A 19,692-nucleotide genomic window follows, 5' to 3' on the forward strand; every position below is an offset into this window, starting at 1 on the left:
ACGGAGATGAGCAGCATCATGTGGTTCACTGACTCATTGTTGTGCTCTTCAGGGAAAATGTTGGCTGAAAATAGCAAGTGTTTGTTTTTAGACACACAACGGGGCTATTTTTGAATTGAGGCTATAGAACAATGTAGTTTTGTTTTTATTTTTCATTTTCAAGATATAGTTCATCCAAATGTGAAAATTCTGTCATAATTTACTGTAATTCTAAACCCATAAGACTTTGGGAACACAAATTAATCTAATATTCTCCCATTACTTTTGAAAGCTTCAAAAAGAATATAAAGACTAGGGGCCCTATCTTGCACCCAGCGCAATTGAGTTTGTACACCGATGCATGTATCATTCCTATTTTGCACCCGATGCACAGCAGACTTTTCCCTCCACAGACGCACGTCGGTAAATTAGGGAATGAACTTGTGCTCCCGAGCCGGCTCAGCGAAAAGAGGAGGCGTGTTCCGGCGCAAACGTTCCCTGGTGCTATTTTGCAGTTTCAGAAAACAATTCCGCCACAGACCAGGAAAAACCTAGTCTAAAGTCAGTGGCGCGTTATCATTGGAGCGTTCAGATGCTATTTTAAGGGCGCATACTTGGCCATAATGTAGCGTGTGCACAACGCGCATGCACTTTGCTTCTCTCATCTACACAGATGCAGCAGTTCCCATTTTTGCAAACCATACATAAAAAATATTCCACACGAGGGAAATCATTGTGGTGTCCATGAAGATGTGAAAAAATAGGCATAAATCTAGCTTACACATTTACCCAGTGGCGGAGCCAGGATATTTTCATAGGGGTGGCCAGGCAAGGGCCAGCAACCAGTCTGGGGTGGCACAGAAATCTTAATTATTTTATCATAAAAAATAATTTGACTATAATGTATTGGACTGTTTTAGTGCCTACACAACTGAATAAAGTTTATTTGTACTTAATTATAACTGAGATAGTAGTGAATTATGAATCATGGAATACTGAGTGAATTTTATATTTTTTTATTATTACCCACCACCGTAATGTTACCAGAATGTAAAATTTGTTATTTTATGGATTTAAAAATTATCCATTTTTGTTTGTCCTTTACAAATTAACGCAAAATGAATGCCTATCGTCTAGTACAAATGCACAGTGCTCACATTTATTTAGACATTAAAACATTACATATCATGCATGCCGTTTTGACAGCTTTAATCGCCTTTTTGATTCTTACATGAGTTAATTGACGACAACTACTTGGCGTACCGCAAGCACAGTACAACGGTTGTCAGCCGTATGACAGAAAAGTTAGTTAGTTTTACTGACATTTGGCCTGACAACATCTCATCTTACCGAAGATAGCCAGCTGAATAAGGACAACGCCCTTTTCTCAGCATCTGACAGAAGTGTCACAAGCTTTCACACAAAAAAAAGAGAATTACGTTTGTTGTTGACTGCACACTATTCGACTTACTCAAATGGTCTTGCAACCCACCAGTTGAGAAAAATTGACACTATATTTACTATGTGCATATCACTGTCTGATGTTCTGCTGAAGCTCATTCGGCACTTGCACATTTCCGCACTCGTTTGACTTGCGCCTGGCACTGAGGTGAAGTTGGAGTGTGCGTCTGAAAAGTCTCACGTTTTTTGTGGTCTTAAAGAAACGGTTCAGCGTTTTAAAATAACACAATTTTTGTCAATAAAAAAAAAAGAAACAGAAACAGCAATTGTGAGAGGGGTGGCTAAAGGGGTGGCCAAGCTTAGACCAAGGGCCTGGCCACCCCCTAGCTCCACCAGTGCATTTACCCAAATTATTATATGCCTGTTTAACCGAAGCTAATTTGGGTGGGTTTCTCCATCCCCATACAATGTCACTTCTCTGTCTTTAACGGCCCTGACGAGAACGTCGGTCTCCTCGGCTGTGAACCGCTCCTGGCGTGCGCCTGGCAAATCCGCCGTTATAATAGCAATCCGCCATGGAACAAGCGCGCCTGCTCTTAAAGGGAATTTAGATGATGCTCTGATTGGTTTATTTCAGGTTACGCCCAAACCACACCTATGAATAATGTAGCTACTTCAGACCAACACATTTTAGATTTGCGTCGGGCTCAAGAGTCATTTATCCCGCCGGTATAATCGCAACAGCGCGAGATCCGACCACAAAGTTACTTGCGTTTTGCATTTGATACTTGCGTATCAGATTGTTAAAATAGGGCCCTAGGGGTGTAACAATATATTATGTTTCAGTATATCGCAATACAAAAATGCAACAGCATGTATCGTGGATAGCGAAAATATGTATTGAACAATATGTGCGTGAACAAATTCAAGTTTTCAGAGTTTTAGTGTCAGCACTACATTAAACTGCTATATATAATGTTGAATATAATGTATAATAAAGCAATGGGGGAATATTTGTGGGTCCTGATAATGCCAAATGTCTTGCGTTACCAGTAAAAGTGGCCTACATTATTTTAAATATATCTAGTCAGTGAAATAGCGCAAGCATATTTGTCTAAAATAATTCAGTATTTTCAGCTTCAGAATCATGAATATTGTTATTCTGGTGTCTCTATTGTCCTGTGTGTTGGGTTTCCAGCACCAAGTCCAAGCCTATTCATTTACACACACAATGTAAAACCAAATTTAGCATTTTAATCAACAGTACAAATTTTTGTTAACCTTTTACTATATGTCTTGGAGTATCGCAATAATATCGTATCGTGAGTTTGGTATCATGATATGTATCGAATCATGACACGAGGGTATCGTTACACCCTAATAAAGACTTTGTAAAAGTAATCCAAATGAATTGAGCGGTTTATTTAATTAGACTCTTATTCTCTTATAAACATTGATCAACGCACATACATAGAGCAAGCATGGTTGAGCTTCTGTTTACCATATTTGAAGTGATCTGTGTTCACGTTGATCACATTTCTCTTTTTTCTCACATGCAAAAATGTTTTATGTTAGTGTTTGCTTAGGTATTACTATTACTATTCATATTTGTCAGTCATGTGGCTGGTGTGGAGACATGTAGGGCAAAACATCCATAGAACTGCATCACAGACCTGTCAATTTCCCATCTGTTTCAAGCCACAAATATTTAGATCACCTCTCAAAAGAAGAAAAACAATTGTATGTGGACAAAATGCAAGTTTTGGGCTCTTGCAATCCATATACAGCACATGCTGCAGTCTTTCAATCACTAAAACTGTGGGATATTATAAATGCGCAATGTGAAAAACACTTGAAGTGCCTTAATGTGCTAAAACAGTGGTACTATTAAAAGATAAAATTCAGTATAAACTTATTGATGATGCATAAAGGTAAGCAGATGAGTCCAGAATACAAACGCAACACGCTAAATGGATGTGGCATATAATTAAAAAAACGTTTTCAGTGGAACACTTCAGAGAAACTGTGCGTTGCATTTATATTCTGGGTTCATCTGCTTGCCTGTATGCATCAGCAATAAGGTTTACATTGAATTTGGTCTTTTAATGTCTCTGCTTACTTTATTAGTACTTAGTACAAACCTGGTAAAAATAACTGGCAGCCAATAGAGGAAAGACTTGTTCCTATAAGGGTGTGACATCAGATGAAAACTCATAATGATTTGCTCATATTTGAGCCCCCTCAAAATGACACCACAAATTGTTGAGGAGAGGTGTGCTTTTACTTTGCTAAATAATTTCTAAATGGGTCTGACAGGCGAGACCAGAGGCATTTCTAGCAATCAAAATATCATACAAAATCCATTCAGAACACCTTTGCAACTGCTTAGTAATGCTGTTACATCTCTCATAAAACTCTAGTAGTAGTCCTAGTAGTTTCTAGTGCTGTGGATGAAATCGCTCTTATATAGTGCACTATTTGAGGGGACAGTTATTTGTAGTGGTGTCCGAAACTATAATGAACATTATCGAGGGCACTCGTTCGATTCTACTCCACTGAGCATATCTAGGATCATTTGGAGTGCTTGAAGGCCGTCTGAAATCAAAATGTAAGGTTTTTTTTTTAGCTTTTAGTATATGTTACCCTTTAGGTTATGAATAAGCTGGTGTGTTCCAAAACAATGACAAAATTCGCATTTAGGAGATACAAGCATTCAAAACTTAGTCTCTCACTTCTGCTTAAATGGATCACGGAGACTTCAGCTTCTCATCACATCTTCTGTCCAATCAAATGCTCTCCAGAATCTAAAGCTCCGCCCCCTATGCTATAAACACCACCTGGCCAAAGCGACCGTTGACACGTCATGGAGCAATATGGGTTGGAGATGTGTGTTCGGATGCTCAAACCCTCGAGTTTTATTCTGTTTTCCAACTGTATGTTTGTTAAGAATGAAACGGCTAGAATTTATTCACAGCTCTACTATTGAATCCAACGTATCATCAGCGCTCGGATTCACTTCCATGTTGCTGTCAAGTACGACGTGCAGTCTGTGAGGTAAACTAAACGCTATTGGCTATTTGAAAAGGGGGAGGGGCCATTCAATATGTCCCGCCTTAGCTTCCTGTTTCAGTGGAAATTACGTCAACGCATCAAACAAAGCTGCGCGATCCAAGGCACTTCAGTGGGACTTTAAAAAACGGGCCAGTGCGGTGCCAAAATCAGACTCCCGCCGGATTATGACCCCCTGCTTCTCCCTACCACACAGGAAAATGAGACACAACAGTGCACACATTTCTTTACACACTTAAGTTTACCTTATTTCAATGGAAAAAGCCTTTTACTTTCATCTTTTTACTTTACCTTTGTGTTTTATTTTACAGCTAACCTTTGTTTGTCTTGATTTTTGTTGAGGTTCCCATGGTTTGGCTCCAGCGCGCTCTCTGCCATGCCTCCCGCCAAGACAGATCAGCTGGACTTGTGGGCGGAGTCAGGGCTGGATGGAGACGACCAGGTGATGGTGGACTTCCTGTTGCCCACTGGAATCTACATCCAGATGGAGGTTCCTCGGGAGAGCACCATCCAACACATCAAACTGGTGCGTATGTTTCTTTACAAGCAGATTCTCTCTTTCAGAGTCTGAACACTTCAGGTGTGAAAACTGGGCTTCAAATAACTATTAAAGATATTTTAGCAAACGCAAAGCAGCCCCTGGCAACCACCCAAAACAATCAAGCATTCTGGTGGAGTTTTCCATGTCTTCTGAAAATGTAATTTTTACCTTTTAGATTCTAGTTTAACCATTACCAGGAAAGAATGCAAGGGCACTTCAGATAGTTTATAGCTGAGCACTTCAGCTTCAGTCCTGAGAGGCCAGTGTCCTGCACAAAGTTCCTCTTAAACCCTATTCGGACGGTAATTGTTTCTCTTGCGGTCGTAAGGTATTTTAAGGGGTTAGTCTGTGATTTTATTGCCGTCCAAATCCAGAATGTCAGTGTTTTTCTCCCACCACCCGCGTAAAAATCCCTGTCCGAATTACCTACAGTTTTTTGACCAACACCAAGGTCGTATGGTGATTTTAATTGCCGTCCAAATCCACATCTCTGAGTTTACAAGAAGAGATCACTTCGAAATTCATTGTTAAAATCTTTTTGATCACTGCAGAGCACCGTACGTGTGATAACTGTTGCGCTTCACTGTAATTTGCATGCATTTTAAAGATGTACACTTTTATTTCATCCCCGCTCCACCTCAGCGAACAAAGCGGAGAAAGAGAAAAAAAATAAGTAAACATTTGAAATGGGCCATTATTGTGGCAGCAATATATGATACAGTTTTAAAATATGTAGGCTATTATACACAACATTAAAAATATTAACCGAGCAGCTTTATTTTTAATCTCATGTAAATAAAAGGCTGCATTAACTTGTTTTTGCTAATTTCCATATTTTTTAAATAACTGATAAATGCAAGAAATGAAAACTGCATACGCCCATCTAGCTTCCTATTTAAAAAAATAATAAATATAACATTATTTTCCTATTATTAAATCAAATACGAATTTATTCGTATTATTCCAAGCATATGACATTTTAGTTACTGCAGACAATCATGTGACTGACCACTTGAGCAGCGGGTTCGTGGGATTACAAAACTCACTCCTCCACCGTCAATAAATCGCCATCAGAATGCATGAGTTTATCACTGAGATGCCATGCAAATTTATTTTTACAGACGTCCACGTGAGAAACAATTACCGTCTAAATAGGGCTTAAGACAAATCATTCTCGGCAGCCATCTTTGAAACTGGCAGCTATTTCAGTCATGCACTCTTATCTCTTTGAATGGGAAAACATCTAATTCTTCAAAGCTGTTCACCAAACTTACCATTAAATTTCATATTTGAAATCACCAATGATATCTGACAGCAACTGTCTCATAAGTTTTGTTTCTAAACACTCAAATCATGACAGAAAACTGCATTTTTCCCATTCATAGTAATATGAGTGCACCATCTTTGTTTATCTAAAGTCTCTGGTTTAGCTCTAACCCTAACCAGACGACCCAAACAAGCTAACAATGTGCTGAGTCCGAAATCAAATACTTCCCTACTATGTAGTACGCGAAAAACAGTATAGCAACAGAGCAGTATGTCAGAATACAGTGTTGGATAAACAGCAGGTGAAAAGTCCCCGGATGACCAACTACTTCCTGGTGAGATTCTGAAGTGCGCATTCGATGGACACTTTACCATCCCATGAGGCCATGGGAGAGGATTTATGAATGACAGTAAAGCGACACAATTGACGATGTAGGTCACATGACAGTAACAACATGGCAGATGTAGTACGTCCGAATATCATTTGTACTACACTAGGGTTGGGAATCGAAACAATTCTGGAATCGAAAACTTGAGGTCAAGAATCGGACACTTGTTATAAAATTAAAATTTCGATTCCTCTTATCGATTCCCTTGTGAGCATTTCAATATAACTTTAAACCATTCAAGCGCGAGACTACTTGCGTGCTGTTTTCAGTGCAGCTCTTAAAGTGACAGCAGCCTAATATTCCCACTGCCATCTCTATATTTAACACTAATCAAACAACAAAAGACTTCTTGACTGAATAACGTTTTATTAACGTGATTTTATTTATAAAGTGCAGTGTTATTTACATTTGATTACAGTTTATGTACCTGAATACCTGAAAATCTTAAAACAATGTTTATTTCAGTCGTATATTTGTTCGGTTGTTTCTTTTGTTGTGATTGCAAATTTTTTATTTGTTCTTTTCTAGTTACTGAGTGTTTACTTGTCTTTAATAATGCTTGACATTTATGTTAATTAGGCTAGGTGTGTTTCTATGGTATTTTTAAACCACAGGCATGCATTCCTTGAATAAGTGTTCTTTAGCCTGTTGACTTTTGCTCATTATATTCAGATACAATTAAATGTTTTGCAGTAAGACTAAATGTGAATGAAATCCAAGGTTGTTGTTTTTTTTTTTTTACCTTATTGGAATCACAATTAGGAATCGATAAGAATCGGAATCGATAAGCAGAATCGAAATCATATTCAAGCGATAACCAACCCTATCCTACACACATTCATGCTATATAGTATGTACTTTTTTAACGGTTGCGAAGTAAATTTAAATGTAGTACCTAGTCAGACAGTATGTGATTTCGGATGCAGCGATGGTGTTCAGAATTACTTGCAAATCAGAGACGGGTGTGTTTAATTAGAGTTGGAACTAAAGTCTGCAAGACACCGGCCATCCAGCACTAAAGTTGAAGAGCCCTGGTTTATATAGTATAGCTAGTATTGAGAATTTATATTTAACATGCAGTTTTGATTGTATCATTTACTGTCATCATCCTGTTTTTGTGTTTGTGTAGCTGTTATGGAAGGAGGCGCAGACATACCCTCTCTTCTCATTGCTGGGGGAGATGGAGGGTCACATGTTCGAGTGTGTGAACCAGGCAGCAGTTCACGAGGAGCTGGAGGACGAGAGCAGGCGACTATGCGACGTGCGACCGTTCCTGCCTGTCCTCAAACTGATCACACGCAACTGTGGACGTGCAGAACGCCTACTCGACTCTAAGATCGGAGTCCTCATTGGCAAAGGTGACACATATGCACTTAATCACATGTGTAATGAGAGCTATACTTTTAGCTAATATCCATTAGATTTGGATTTTTCAGTGACCCTTTCTGCGGGTTATATTTGTTATCCCAGTGGGTAACAACAAGCAAATGTCTTTTTTTGTATTATGAGAGGATCACTGAATCATTCAGCTCAATCAATTTGGTCAAAAACTGAGATTAATTCAGGAATAAACTATCACTAAATCTTGCTCAGAGGCATGCAACAGTTGTTTTTTAGAGAAAAAACTGTTTGCAGACCAAAAATAGACCAAGCAACTAGCAATATTGTGTCTTAAATGCACATTACTTCATATTCACTTTTTTACTGAACTGATATTTAAAAAAAAATTCACACTCACAATTGAGCTGTTCAAAATATACAGTCCTGTGTGATGACCTATGGCACAACAACTTGAAACAACAACACTCTTGCTTTTGTCTTACAGATTTAAAAAAAAAAATGTGTTAATACCTCTAATTTTTATTTTATATTTAGGTTTTTTTATGTACAACATGTAATACATATATATATATATATATCAATGTGCTTTGTTTTAAAAAATATTGGCAATAAAAATGAAAACACTAGAGTCGGGCATTGTTTGAATTGCACTAGTAGTATAATCAGTATTTAAAGGGAGACATAAAATTTGCCTTGATGTTTTGACAAATAAGAGCTCTTTGTACCATTAAAACATCCTAAAGGTTTCATAGCTTAAAAAGTCCTTGTCATTATAAACAAAGCATTTATTTAATCAAGCTCCAAAAACAGCTCGTTTTGATATTTAAATCTGTGATGTCACACTGGCAAATAAATTTGCATACGACTGCCTCCAGAGTTAAGGTGCGCTCCATTCGACCATAAGTGGACTGCGAAGTGGACTTCACAGGGTATTTCGCCATCTTAAGTGAGATTTCAATCTGAAGGGAACGAACATGCTCAGTTCGAAGGGCACTGCAAACGGCGTAGGGAATAAGGGAACATCGATACATCACTTCACAGGAAGTGGAGAGCGAAAATCAACCAACTGTCATTGTGCACCGCATCACCAGTCTGAACCAACCATAGAGCAGAGAAGATTTTAAATTTAAATTTGGAAGAGATTTTGAATTTAAATTTCTAATGGCTCAATAAATATTGTTATTATTATACAAACTAGAGTAGGCTATTTATGAATGGTTGGGGTGATGAATGTTACATTTCCATAGTCTATTGTATGAATATCTACACAAATTAAAATTGTTGAGAAGCAGCTGAGGCGCAGTCATTTTTTATTTTTATTTTACTTTATTTACCTCAGGAATGTTTGCTAATTACTATGCAGCTGCACGTGGGAAAGAAAACGCACGAGATGAGACGTCTACAATTATTAAGATTACATATAGATAACCAAATCCAAAATTATTTTCATATTAAATGTCCGTTACAGTACAGCTTATGTTTAGTCATAGTCTAATAAACTAATACAATGCTTTGATTTTTATTTATTAGATAGGATACGTGTTTTGTATATATAGGCCTATTATATGATTTTAAATTTGAAAGTAAAGTAAATTACAATATTTATTTATTAAGTCCACTTCAACTGATGTACAGTGTTTAGGGAGTAGGGGGCAGTGAACACTGCGTAGGGACCCTGTCGAATGGAACGCACCTTTAGACACAGACGGATACCCATACATCATCGCACCATAGGCCCCGCCCACTGACATTTAGTCGCTTAACGGCTGACATTTGGCCTACACTGGATGTGAGCGTCACGTCTAAAGCAAACAGAAGCCATTATAATCAGTGACGCTGCCTACACTGGATACAGTACAGATGTGTGTTCAGATTCTGATGTATCCACACACTCGAGTCTGTCGACAACAGGACAAATGAAGAGTGAAAGAACGTTCGCTTCGATTCCAGTTTAAACTGTGCGTTTGCGTCTCTGTACAGACTTCAGAAGGATCCTAGCATTGGAAACAAGCGGATGGTTTAGTTTAATGGTGTCCTGGATCACATCCTGCAATAGCTAGAGTGCAGTGATACTGTTTCCTATGCAGTGATGTTAGCCAATCATAACAGTGGAGTTTACTGACCAGCCTTAAAGGAGCCGCCCCTTAAAAACAGATCATTTCAGACAGAGTGAAGGTTGAAAATATGTTTTTCTGCATTAATATTTGGGTGTTTTTTTGTGCAAAAAACTTTATTAATCTGAAGGAAAACATTAAAAAAATACAAAATCCATGTCATGACCCCTTTAATAATTAATGATCAATAATCAATGATTATACATTTCTGAGTGTATTATAGACTTGAAGTGAACTGAGAAAAGCATATGTAGGTTCACATTTTCTGTTTCACACATGTATGAAGTTTGTAATGTGTATCTGTTAATCTTTGGCACACACTTTTGGTGGCAGCAATTGTGCATGAGACTCAGCAGAGGCAGATTTGAAAGTGATGCTGATTGTCTGTATATATGTGTATATACATATTATTCATAATAAGACTATGATGAGATGCCAGGCACAGCCCTGCGAGGCTTACGCACTCTCACACACACTAATTCCCTTACTCATTCACTGGCTCTGAAACAAACACACACACACTCAATATGGGCAATCTCTCTTAGTGGAGAGGATCAAATGAATTTTTAATGCTCTTTAAATGTCATCATGTGTGTTATCTGGAAGCCATTTGAAACCTTTCCCTCAAAGCTCTGTCTCGCGACAAAACACACTGATGTCATTCAACAGGAACAGACACTCATTAAAGGCGTAGTTCAGTCAGAAATTTAAATTGTCATTATTTCAACGTTATTTAAATGAAACTTTAATTTTGCAGATTTTTTTTATTTATTTTTTTGTGAAACAAAAAAGGATAAATCTTGTATTTTTTTCAGTGAAATGAAAAAAATACCTCACCTAGGCCCGGTTTCAGACAGGGCTTAGATTAAGCCAGGATTAGGCCATAGTGCAATTAGGCTTTTATAAACATGCCTTATCTTGAGACAAAACAATGGCACTGACATATCTTAAGATCCATCCGTGCAAGTTACTTTCAGCTCAAACATGCACTTTAGTCTGAGACTAACTTAAGCCTTGTCTGTGAAACTGGGCACTAATACACACAAACCATTGCATAGCTTCACAATTCACAACACACACTGTTAACTGTTTCTTTGACTTATCACACATTGTTTTTACTCTTTGATAAAACTTCAAAAAGGCTTGATTTTGGACCAGTGTTAAAGTGTGCATGTTTTTGAAGCAGAAATTCTTCACAGCATCATATATGCATAAATGTTAAAACGACATTGTATCTGTGACGGAGTGATTCACATGATTTTAATTCAGATTCTATGTTATTCATTGCATAAACACATTGTCTGCCGTGGATGTTGTTGAAATTGTGAGAGTGTAAAGTCACTGAACGTTATGCCACATGGCACAGGTCTTCACGAGTTGGACGCCCTGCAAGACCAGGAAGTGAAGGACTTTCGCTCCAAAATGAAGCGAATCAGCGAAGAGAAAATGCACCAAATGCAGATGATGTCGTGGGGGGAGTGGCTTCGGATCTGTTACTCCCCTCAGCTGGAGACAGGGTTATTGGAGAATTTGATTGACAAGCATGAGGGCGTAATCAAAATTACCATGCACTACGACCAGTCACAGGTGTGTGGTGTTATTTTAGTACATGGTATGTTGCATATCTCTACCATGAAATTAATGATCAGTCTTATGCTGGTATTTCTTTCTCTCTGTGTAGGACACAGCTAGCCTGAAAGTGTCATTGCATTGTTCAGTATCTGAACTAATGGACCAGGCTCTCAAGAAATGGCAGACCACTCATGGCCCAGAGGAAGACATTGGTTCCCGGAGTGATTATGTGCTGCGTGTCAGCGGCAAACTGGAGTTCCTGTTTGAAGATTACCCTCTTAATCAGTACAAAGTAAGATTCAGTGGCAGAAATGGCTTTGAGGGGGTCAAACTGTATTTTCCAAGGTTCACTGTCAGTACAGCACATTACACACCGTTTTTAGAGCAATGTGCAGTTTAAAATCTCATGTATTTTGCTCCTCTAAAAGCATTTCTTCATTCATTTGATGATTTTAATTCAGTTGATAATTCATCATCATGCAATTTCAAACCTCTATGATTTGTATGACTCCCAACACACACACACACACATATATATATATTGTTTGTGTACTGGTTTGACCTACATTGAGGACCAAATTATAGTGTGGTGTGTATTCAGGTTTCAGGCCATGCCCCCTACATTATGAGGACATGCCATCATAATTCAAATTGCTAAATAAACATATTAAACAATTATTTTTTGTTAAATGTAAAAATTAAGTTAGGGGTGTTTGACCCACTGATCTATATAAATGACGTTTAGTGGTTTTACCTCGTAATATTTAATCCAAAGATTAACATGCCTTAATAAAATTAATGGGGTCAATAGAGTGGTGCAGGTATGACGTAGATTTGTAGGCCAAAATGAGGAAAGGAGTTAGCATTTTAGCACGGGACTCAATGGGTTTTTTGATTGGGGTTTTGGTTAAATGGCTGAAATAATGTCTCACGTGAACACGAGCTCAAGACACTTTCACGTTTTATTCTATGAGTGATTTTTTTAAAGCCGTTACGTGTCTTGAAAAAGGCGGTTGCTAACTAGCGGCTGAATGGGACTAAAGAGGCTGTCGGGAAGAGTCTCAGGTAAACTTAGTCCGCTTACAAACTATTCTAACTCAAACGTTCTGGGAAAATGTTTTTAGATAAAAACTGAAAGAGTTGTTGGAAGCTCAGTGATTGTGACGTTGAAGTCGTGGGATAGTGGTGTAGTTCGTTTATAGCCTACCTTTAGCTTTTTACTTCTGGCGACTGCATTTAGGTTCATCTGTGAAAATTATCTTGATGGACAAAACGTGCAAATCTCATAAACATCTGTTGATCACAGAGCTTGTTTTATGCGATAATCCAAAAGCCTATGGAAAAATCGTATTGGGTTTTTGTCAAGGTGTGATGCGAACCGCCGGCTGGCCTAAAAGTGACGTCAAACCTGCACCACTCTATAGCCCAGGTGACAAGTGTGCTATTCTCCAAGCCTTCTGGAGCTATAAATAAAAAATAATTAAATAATTGGCTAATCACTGAAAATATTGCTAAAACATATTTGTGTGAACTTTATTACTTTACATAAAGTGGAGCTTTTAAAACATTGTAAGTAATCACAAGTAATGATTATTATAAAAATATTACTTGGGTTCTTGGATTGGGTTCTTCATAAAATTCACCATGCATCAAATGAACCCAGTGAGCTTCAGTGTAGGTTAGCCTTTTTACTACGGAAAAACAATTAAAAAGAACGCCGCTAGTGAAATGTGTCTAACTGGTAGGTCATGTTCAGACATCAAACAAAAGAGTGTGTGCTTTGCTTTACATTTTGTGTGCGTAATAGTTCAGTTCCATCATGAGCGATCGGTCACAGCAGTCCATTAAAGATCATAAGTGCCATTGTTCCAGGAAATACATAAAATCTCAAACCATGCAGACACAGTTATCAGAAATCATTTTACAACTTACAAAAAAAGTAGCAGTATTATTTCGGTCAAGTCACGCTTTTTACAGTACAGATTGTTTCAAAGCAGGTTTACAGTGATAACAGGAAAATAATGCAACATAAGTGTCACAGTCTAGCTTAAGTAAGTTCAGTGATGGTTCATTTTTGTTGTAAAAAAGTTATTTATTTAGTTAATTTATTTATATATATATATATATATATATATATATATATATATATATATATATATATATATATATGAAGAGTTCAGATGCAAAAGCCTCTAAGTGCCATCTGAAATTTTCTTCTAGAATGATCATTTTTATGAAGTTCATATATTTAAGTTCAGTAATTTCACTTAAATGGCAATGAAAATTACCTATTAATTGCCATTTAAGTGAAATTACTGAATTTAAATAAACGAGCTTGATAAAAATGATCATTCTAGAAGAAAATTTCTGATGGCACTTAGAGGCTTTTGCATCTGAACTCTTCATATATATATCCGCTCTAGAGAAAACCACAATGTCATCGTCCAGTTCAGTTCTCATATAATGGTGTCAATGCAGACAGATCAATAATATTGTTGAATATTAACATGGTAGTATCATGGAATTCTTTCAGGTACTTGGTGCCTCAGTATGATCTATATTTTCTGTATGAAAACGCTTAATCTAACTGTTTGTTTGTGTGTGTGTGTGTAGTACATTAGGGCTTGTTTGTTGGCAAATGAGAACCCTCATCTGACAATGGTTCACTGTAGCGTTGTGAAGGCCATGTTTGAGAAGGAGATCAGCACCATTGGATCAGTGCTTGCTCGGAAGTGTTCGAACCCTCCTCTACCACTGCCTCCGAAGAAGAGACAGCCGACGGTAAGGACACTGAGTGTCTGTGTGTCCTGCACTTCTGTAATCAAAGGTCGTCTTCATTTGTGCCGCTAGCACCAAACAGCACCGCAAAAATATTTTTATTTTTTAAACGGGTTTCCCAAACATTCCTATTGCATCTCCACCTCGCATCTCATCTGCCGTTATTCAAACAAGCAGGCGGTCCCACCCCAAACTCACGCCAATGGTTGAGCAGAAGTTGACAAGTTGGACTGCTCAAACAAACAGAGCATTGTTTCGAAAGCGCCATAGGGTCACAGTGTTTACACTCTTCGCTAAATCTAACTACGAATTAGTTCTTTTTGCACATTTAACTGGAATAAGAGAAAGTAAAGGCAATTAGCTGAATCATTTGAATGCATTTATCTCGGCAGGTGTCGTGTAAATGCATGTGCATACAGACAGAGTAGGAAACATCAAACTTGGTGTGGTTTTTTTGTTGTTTCTCTTCTTGCTGTGCAGCTCCTTTACAGTATTGTGGTACTTGTTCATTCGCTGGTGTGTTTTAGCTGCCGTGTGGATGAGTAGTGTTTTGTGTCTGACAGATATATCATATAAATCGTGGTCATGTGTAGCGTCCAGTGTACATTATAGTTTGTTTCCTTCACACACAGTTTTAGGCCAGTGAGTTTCAAAAATGTGTTCCAGGAAGTGAGTCAGGCGTGTGTGTGTTAGCACTGATCATGTGAGTTATTTTGCAGATGTCAGAGTGCTGACCATGTCAAAACTGCTGCTGTTAAACCAAAACCCATAAGGGGAATGTACATATGCATTTGTGTGAGCGTGTATGTTCGCTTGAATTTGTGTGTTTGAGGTCACAGTCTCAAACGTATAGCAAATTGGGTCCCACTTTATATTTAGTTTTTAACTACTATGTAGTTTTGTAGTCAAAACCACCTAAACCAAGGATCAAGACAAGACAAAAAACAAATTCAGGGCGAGACCGAGTCAAGACTAGCAGACTAAGACTAGTTAGACCAGACTAACACTCCTCAAATTCATCTGAAAGATCCACATTTACTGCAATTAGAAATTAATTTTGGTTAAATTTTTAACACAATTCCCCATTCATTTCTGACCCGGCACAACAGTAACAAAATAAATCTAATTAGAGATAAGCTGTTGATTGCATTTGAAGCTGAAAGTTTTACATCAAGTCACAGTAATGATGTGAACAAATAAATCAGACAATGCACTGGCAATTGATATCCAGACGTTGATCTTGAGTGGTGTTGTGCTCTTAGTCTGAAACTAAACCGAGACTTTTAAAAAAGGGTCTCAGGATGGGACTCATCACTACTACTATGTACTAACCTACCCTTAAAATTACCTTACTTTAAATTTCCTTATACTTAACCCACCCTTAAACCTACCCATACTACCAAACCTGAATCTTACATTTATTGTAAGTGTGTTTTGTGATGCATGTATTAACAGCATTGCAATACAACAATTCAGCATTTAACACAATAAATACATAGTACCTAACATTTTTTTGGATGCAAGTACACAGTAGTTAAAGACAGCTAATATAAAGTGTGACTGCAAATTGTATAGTGATTCAAACTTAAGCCACACTTAATGTCTAAAGGTCATTGCATTAGACAAAATAAATATCAAACCAAGAACCTTATGCAAAGAAATGGTGCAAGAGTGAACTTTTTAAAAATGCAGCCATTTTAGGGGATGCCAGGTCATCAAGTTCATACAAGTGTCCCAGGAGAGAAACCACATATATAATTCATCACATTAACTGTGGTTGCGTTTGACTACCAAAACATTGACACCGACATTTTGATGTTAAAACCTATTTGAGACAATTACTTGTGTAAAATGTTTTGCCTGAAAAACTTGAAATTAATGCTACTTGGTTTCATATTTTGTAACACTTATAATACAGTATGTATATGTAACCATAATTTTCATAATTTACTTACATGCTCCTTTTATCTTTCTCTCTCCGCAGCAGTTGCATACGTGTGTTTGGAAGGTCCATTCGTTGTTCAGAATTAATCTTGTGAAAGGTAACAAGGTGAACGCTGACGATGCTGCTAAGGTAAATACTGTCAACACCTCTGAATTTAGCATGATCTCACGAACACTAACCTTTATCTGCCTCCTGCTGGCCCACAATCAGTATTACATTACAATTAAAACATGTTTATTTGAAGGTGCAGTTTGTTCCATTCCAAAGTAATGACTATTTCCAAATTCCTAACAAACAAAAGCAGACCTTTAGGGACAGTAAAGTGTGAAAGTTCTAGCATGCAACCTTTTACCTCAATCAGCAACACACATCCAGATGTCAGCAAGAAGAGTAGTCCCGCCTCTAAACTTATTCAAAAAACAAGAACACACATTGTTTTACTGAAGAACTGTGAGTGAGTGTTTCACCAAAAATACACATAATTACTGCTTTTAAACCTTGCCTGCTAGGCATTCCATTGCAATTAAGTTAATACCTAGCATATTTCTTTAATCTGATCTTTACCTCATCATATGTTGATCTAAAATTACCCCTTACTTTTTAACAAACCTTTATACCAATGCCAAATACCTTTTCAGTCTGACAATTACACAAAGCAATCAAAACACTAACAATAATGTCAGTCAAGTCAAGTCACCTTTATGTATATAGCGCTTTATACAATACAGATTCAAAGCAGCTTTACAGTGATAACAGGAAAATTATAATTCAGTGATGCAAATGGTTTCAATTCGGCTGTAAAGCAGCTCTAAAAAGACAATAGTAAACATTTATTATTCAGCTGAAGTCAGTTCAGTGTAATAACTTCAATAACTGTGTAAAGATTATCAATATGAAGTGAGTTCAATTCATCTATAAAGCAGTTCTGCAGAAAACAGTGATGTCATCGTCAGCTCAGTTCAGTTCTCATCCAATAGCGTCAACGCAGTCAAATCAGTAATATTGCTGAATATTATTCAGTCAGACAAATCTGTCATTGTCATTTACCTGGATAAGAGTAGCATTTGCACATACATTTGAATAATCTAATCCAAAAACAGTTGTATGTCATTTCTGTGACTTGTGTGCGTGTAGATCCAGGTTCGAGCGGGGCTGTTTCACGGTACGGAGATGTTGTGCAAGACCGCGGTCAGCAGTGAGAGCAGCAGTCGATCTGATCATGTGTGGAACAAAACGCTGGAGTTCGACATCGCTGTTTGCGACCTGCCGCGGATGGCCCGCCTCTGTTTCGCCATCTACGCGGTTATGGACAAAGTGAAGAAACAGAGATCCACCAAGAACCCCCAGAGCAAATACCAGACTATCCGCAAGGCAGGGAAAGTGGTGAGATTATAACACACACACACAAACTTTATTCATAGCACACATTCTTAAGCAATCGCATACCAGTCCTCGAATTTACTTTTCCAAAGGTAATGGATGGTTGCCAAAACAATAATTGGGGATCCTACTCCCCCCCAAGTCTGTTTTTTATCCCCCACCCCTCAATTCGAGCACTGTCACATACACTATAGCCCCTTTCACACATACAGTCTTTACTAGTCAATTACTGGTAACAGATCATATGTGAACAGGACCTTTTCAAATATACCGGTAAATTTGTTCCGGCAATGTGAAACGATTAATCGTGATTAATCGCATCCAAAATAAAAGTTTGTGTTCACATAATATATGTGTGTGTACTGTGCATAATTATTTTGTATATATAAATACACACACATGCATGTATACATTTAAGAAATATTTGCTTAAATATACTATATATATATATATATATATATATATATATATATATATATATATATATATATATATATATATATGTATATATATGTATATATATATATATATGTATATATATATATATGTGTGTGTGTGTATATATATATACAAAATAATTATGCACAGTACACACACATATATTATGTGAACACAAACTTTTATTTTGGATGCGATTAATCACGATTAATCGTTTCACAGCCCTAGTTGTAACATTACCAGTAAATTACCGGTATATGCGCTGTGTGAACGCGGAATGAAGATTACCGGTATTTTGCACGTACGAGGCCAGAACGTGTTGACGTAAGAAGTGATTTGGGCCAATCAGAAGCTCTGAGCCATTTATATAATTATGACAAAGACGACACGTTTACTCAGCACTGTTTACAGATGTCTTTAAATTGGAGAGATACCTAAACTAAAGCGCCTCTCCTAGTCCGGGCGGATGAAGAGATTTGTCAACAACTTTAGAGGTCACTTCCGGTTAATGACATCATCACAGAGTTTACCGGTATTTTGTAACTGATGTTAATGGTCTGTTACCCGTAAAAGCCAGAACACTGTTGGTTGTGTGAACAGCACATTTTTGGAATTTACCAGTAAAGTCGTTCTGCCAATTTTACGGTAATTTACCGGGATTGCTGTGTGAAAGGGGCTACTAACTGATCATCTGTTTTGTTTGTTTTATTTTCTGTCTAGCACTACCCGATAGCATGGGTGAACACGATGGTGTTTGACTACAGAGGGCAGCTGAAGACTGGGGACATTATCCTTCACTGCTGGTCCTCTTTCCCTGGTGAGAACACACACATTCATAGGTGCCAAAAATGGCCGAGCACCCACGGAAAAACATGAGATATTCACCATTCATTTTAACCAATCAAAAAATGTATTGAGATTCAGGAACCTTTCTTTTTGTTGGATCTCATGTCTGGTCCCGACAGGACATAATACACACAATCCTTCTGTAAAAACTGTTTTTTGCATGATGATAAATTGCATTTTAAGTAATTAACTCCAAAATCATCAGGTATATCAGCAAGAGAGCTACTCGCGACTACACTCATGGAAAGAATATGTGGTTTTGTTTAATTGGTAACCAGGGTTTGAAATTAACTTTTTTACTCACCGGCCAATTTGGCTACTATGTTACCGGCCATTTAGAACTTCTACTAGCCAAAATAAAACAGAGAGAATAGAACCAGATTAACTACATCACAGCTTATACAATACAGTACAAAGAACATCAAAATAATTTAGGATGTTGGAAAATATCAATGTCTTTTCTGTTAACCAAATGCTTTTTAATCTTCACTATTGCTTCAGTGCAAATGAACAAGCACGCCGTTATTTGTTACGTAGTGACTTGTATTTTCAAGTAAGCCAGATATGCGCATATTCTGCGCAATACGCTGTATTTAATATATCATGATGACCATGATGATGACTCACGAGTTG

At 37.5% G+C, this 19,692-nt stretch overlaps 1 protein-coding gene across 2 annotated transcripts in view; it reads left to right on the forward strand.

The window, feature by feature from the left end:
- Positions 1 to 19,692, forward strand: part of pik3cb (phosphatidylinositol-4,5-bisphosphate 3-kinase, catalytic subunit beta) — a 77,529-nt gene that overhangs the window by 37,637 nt on the left and 20,200 nt on the right. For both annotated transcript variants that reach the window (XM_084127011.1, XM_084127012.1), the window contains exons 3-10: positions 4,792 to 4,975; positions 7,775 to 8,003; positions 11,467 to 11,687; positions 11,782 to 11,964; positions 14,286 to 14,453; positions 16,435 to 16,524; positions 17,530 to 17,778; positions 18,934 to 19,030. In XM_084127011.1, coding sequence (XP_083983137.1) covers positions 4,826 to 4,975; positions 7,775 to 8,003; positions 11,467 to 11,687; positions 11,782 to 11,964; positions 14,286 to 14,453; positions 16,435 to 16,524; positions 17,530 to 17,778; positions 18,934 to 19,030 — 1,387 coding nt within the window. In that variant the 5' untranslated portion in view covers positions 4,792 to 4,825. The remainder of the gene's footprint in view (positions 1 to 4,791; positions 4,976 to 7,774; positions 8,004 to 11,466; positions 11,688 to 11,781; positions 11,965 to 14,285; positions 14,454 to 16,434; positions 16,525 to 17,529; positions 17,779 to 18,933; positions 19,031 to 19,692) is intronic.

The sequence above is a fragment of the Abramis brama genome, assembly GCF_963993115.1.
Source record: "Abramis brama genome assembly, chromosome: 10".
In the NCBI taxonomy this organism is placed as follows: Eukaryota; Metazoa; Chordata; class Actinopteri; order Cypriniformes; family Leuciscidae; genus Abramis; species Abramis brama.